The sequence below is a fragment of the Morone saxatilis genome, unplaced genomic scaffold (genome assembly GCF_004916995.1).
Source record: "Morone saxatilis isolate NCDOM2014 unplaced genomic scaffold, NCSU_SB_2.0 Contig24, whole genome shotgun sequence".
In the NCBI taxonomy this organism is placed as follows: domain Eukaryota; kingdom Metazoa; phylum Chordata; class Actinopteri; family Moronidae; genus Morone; species Morone saxatilis.
In genome coordinates, this window is record NW_023339807.1 from 27,087,557 (window position 1) to 27,091,432 (window position 3,876).

Genomic DNA, 3,876 nt, shown 5'->3' on the forward strand with positions numbered 1-3,876 from the left:
GGCCACGAGTGTCTCTTGAGGCATCGGCGTCAACATCGGTTGCAGGGCTGAAGGGAAGTCATTTGCATCCAGACTAGAGCAAGACAAGCCCAAAAGTGAAGTCCGGGTTTTAGCATGTGGTAAGGTGGCGAGCGGCTGCTGTTCAATCTCAGACTGTGTTTTCATTCGGAGGTGTAAACTCACGAGTTCTCTCAGTGTAAAAACGAATTACAGCACCAAAGCGTACTTACTTGGGTAAAAATACAGCTTTGTTTAATTCTTCTCCAGGATTGTTTAACATCAGCCCGAGAATTAAATTTGGAGGTTCACTTTAAAAGAGGAGCTTGGCAGGTTTTCTTCAAAAACGTCAGGGTAGGACAACAACACAGGACACACAGACACACCAAACACACAACACAGACACACAGGACAACACCACACAGACAACACAACACACAACATACAACATACAGCACAACACACAGCACAACATACAACACACAGCACAACATACAACATACAACACAACATACAACACAAAATACAACATACAACATAACATACAACACAACATACAACACAACACACAACACAACATACAACATACAACATACAACACAATATATAGCACAACACAACACACAACATATAGCACAACACAACATACAACATACAGCACAACATACAACACAACATACAACACAACATACAACATACAACACGTATGACTTTATTATTTATTTTCTGAGGTCACATGAGATCAGCTGCATTGGAGGACTAAAATCCAAAAACTGTTTAATTAATATAATAAGTCGACTAAAATATGAAGGAATTATTATTCTACTATACTGATCCACAATCTATGATGAGACATTATGGATTGATTATTGATGACTTTGATATAAAATGTATTAACAAACCGTCATCAGTCAGAGACTCCATGGACAAAGTCCTGCTCCTGAAGTTCAAAGATTCAGTGGACTGAGACAGAATCCTCCTGAGACCTACAGAGTCCTCACTCACACTGAGAGAGACAGACAGGCAGGTGGAGAGAGAGACAAAGGTTTTATATGCTGAGATATTAACATTATGAGTTTCTCGGCTTCTAATATGAAAGATCTACAGATTGGTCACATGGTGTCACTCCCTCTGCCTGTGTGTTATCGCTAGTCCTCTCTGTGGGTTTTCCATAACCGGTTCTGCCGTGCCGACTGAAACTGCTTTTTTAATCATCTACGTCAGTGAATTAAGGATTTATTTCCACCAAACCAGAGTTGGTAATTGTTGGAAACACTAACAGAGACGGTTTTAATGAGTTTTATTCTGTTTCTGACCACGCTGAATGAAGTTACAGTAAAGTTATAAACAGTACGGTGAGGTAATAAAGTATTTCTGATAGGAAAGATAAATGTATGTTTTGTGAGTCTTGTGAAGTTAGTGTAACTTCAACTTAAGATTTAGACTGATGTGTTCATGTTTCTGCTGCTATAACTATGTAACTACATACATATAAACATTTATACATATATAAAACTGACTGATAAGTATTCTGTAGTTAAACTTGTACAGCTGTGTCTGATGTGTCATTGACTACAAACTGATGACAACAACCTGAACATCTTTTAGAGTTGTTCAGTCTCACCCTGCGATGTTATTTGTGGAGACGCTCTTGGCGAGCGAGAGGCCAGAGCGAACCCGTCGGGACCCGAGCAGAGACTGACGAAGGCTGTCTGAGGGATAGATGGCGGAGCTGGGACGCTCCTTCATCATCGGAGCTGAACACAGAGAAGAAGAAAAGATTGCTCATTAATCAGACTGATCATAAATCAAAATCTTTAGACCAACAAATAAATGGTAAATGGACTGTACCTATATATCTTTCTAGTCTCTCGACCACTCAATGTGCTGTACACTACAGCCACACACACACACTCACACACTGATGGCTGCCAACTGCTAACAGAAAACTAATCATTCATACTTCACACACTGATGCAGCATCGACAATTTAGTTTCAGTATCTTGCTCAAGGACACTTCAACTCGCAACGAGGGAGCCGTGGATCGAACCAACAACCAATTTTTCAATGTGATAGAAAGACAGGTAGGTAAAGAGACATGTTGACTCACTTTTGGTGCGCATGGCGACATTCTGCAGAGCCGAACTGTTTCTCACCATCGACAGCTTCTGTTGCTGTTAGAGACAGACATACATGTAGTCAGTACAGACAGACAGACAGACAGACAGACAGGTAATCAGTGAAGACAGTTAGACAGGTCTTACCCTCTGTTTCATCTTGGCACAGCTGGCCAGACTGTCTCTGCAGCGGTTGTGGATGGTGACATTACAGGCTGAGAGACAGACAGACAGACAGACAGACAGACAGAATGACAGAATGACAGCTACCTGGTCAGAAACATGTTCAAACGTAATATTTATTAGTTTAATGCAGGGGAGGAGATATATGGAGCAGGTAGTTATGATTCTATATCTACACGTACAATCAGATCAATAATTCTGCTGAATAACAGATTGTATCAATACGTCATAATCAATGAAACAGGTCCAAACATCCTGTCAACAAACTAATAAGCTAATTGGTTCCTGGTATGAAACATCAGGCAGGAGTTCTGACGTGTCAATACTCAGCTTTGATGCTCGTCGGTGTTAGAGAGAGCGGCTCTCTAACTGCGACTCAGCAATAAATCTTTGTGTTGTCGTTACCTTAGAATCAGTTTTTATCTACAGAGNNTAAGAATCTCTGTGTTTTTGTTTCCTTTGTTTGAGACATTTTCTACAGAGGTTCCTCTTCTGGTGGAGTCCGCCATGTTTCTACAGTAGCCCAGAACGGACAAACCAAACACTGACTCTAAATAGGGACTTTCCCAGCCACCGTAGTTTCTACTACACACTGAAGGCTGGGCAGTATTCAGTTGGTTGCAATCTGCAACTTCACCACTAGATGGCACAGGTCCTTTAAGAAATGTCTCAGCTGCTGAAGACTTAATATAATGTGTCAGTCTGTTGCTAGGAAACCTCTGTCGCTCTGTCCAATCAGGAGCAATCTACTATGTAAACAGGAAGTCACCGTGGCATCACAAGCTAGCATCACTTCCGAAAACTAGTTATACACATATTACACACACAAACACACACACACACCCAGAGAGACACATGTGTCCCCTTGACCCAGTTCTCAGGGTTCATCGACAGCAGCCAATCACAATGTAGGACAATGAGGTCACACACACACAGACACATGTGTGTGTGTTAATCTGAAGAAGTACATCTGTTCATTGTGAAGGAGGATTAACACACCATCTGTCACACACACACACACACACACTGTTTACAGTCTTATTTTCTGTTGCTATGGAAACACATAGAGTTTATAATGTGTGTGCGAGAGATTAACATCAGAGGTTTTATTAACAGCGTGAAACAGAAGCAGGAAGTAAAGATTTATATATATATATATATATATATATATATATAGTGTTTATGTATGTATGTTACCTGGGCAACTGAGCGCCTCCTTGGCTGTGATGCTCCTGTTGCAGGAGGAGCACAGGGTGGTGGAGGACACTGTCAGGGAGGTGAACAGGTGACCATTGCTGGACCTGGCCTCCCTCTCTCGCGCTTCTTTCTCCCGCTCCTTCAGACGCCCCTTCTCCTTATTCTGAGGACAGAGACAGTTCAATTATTCTTTATGATAACTGATCACTTTTTTATATGATAAGTGATTGATCACTTTTTCCTGTGGAACTCAGTTATTGATTGGTAATCAGTGTCACTCTTAAGGTTAATGTGTCATGTGACCTTGTACTACTTATTTATAGCGCCTTTTAAGTCTTTCAACCACTCAATGCACTGTACACTACAGCCACACACACACAC

The 3,876-nt window shown here is 41.3% G+C and overlaps 1 protein-coding gene across 2 annotated transcripts in view; it reads right to left on the minus strand.

The window, feature by feature from the left end:
- Window positions 1-3,658, minus strand: part of arhgef2 (rho/rac guanine nucleotide exchange factor (GEF) 2) — a gene marked incomplete at its 5' end in the record, with an annotated part of 14,437 nt that extends 10,779 nt beyond the window's left edge. For both annotated transcript variants that reach the window (XM_035671988.1, XM_035671987.1), the window contains 5 exon segments: window positions 900-1,003; window positions 1,622-1,754; window positions 2,109-2,172; window positions 2,263-2,330; window positions 3,496-3,658. In XM_035671988.1, the coding sequence (XP_035527881.1) occupies window positions 900-1,003; window positions 1,622-1,754; window positions 2,109-2,172; window positions 2,263-2,330; window positions 3,496-3,658 (532 nt within the window).
- Between the last annotated feature and the right edge of the window lie 218 nt (window positions 3,659-3,876).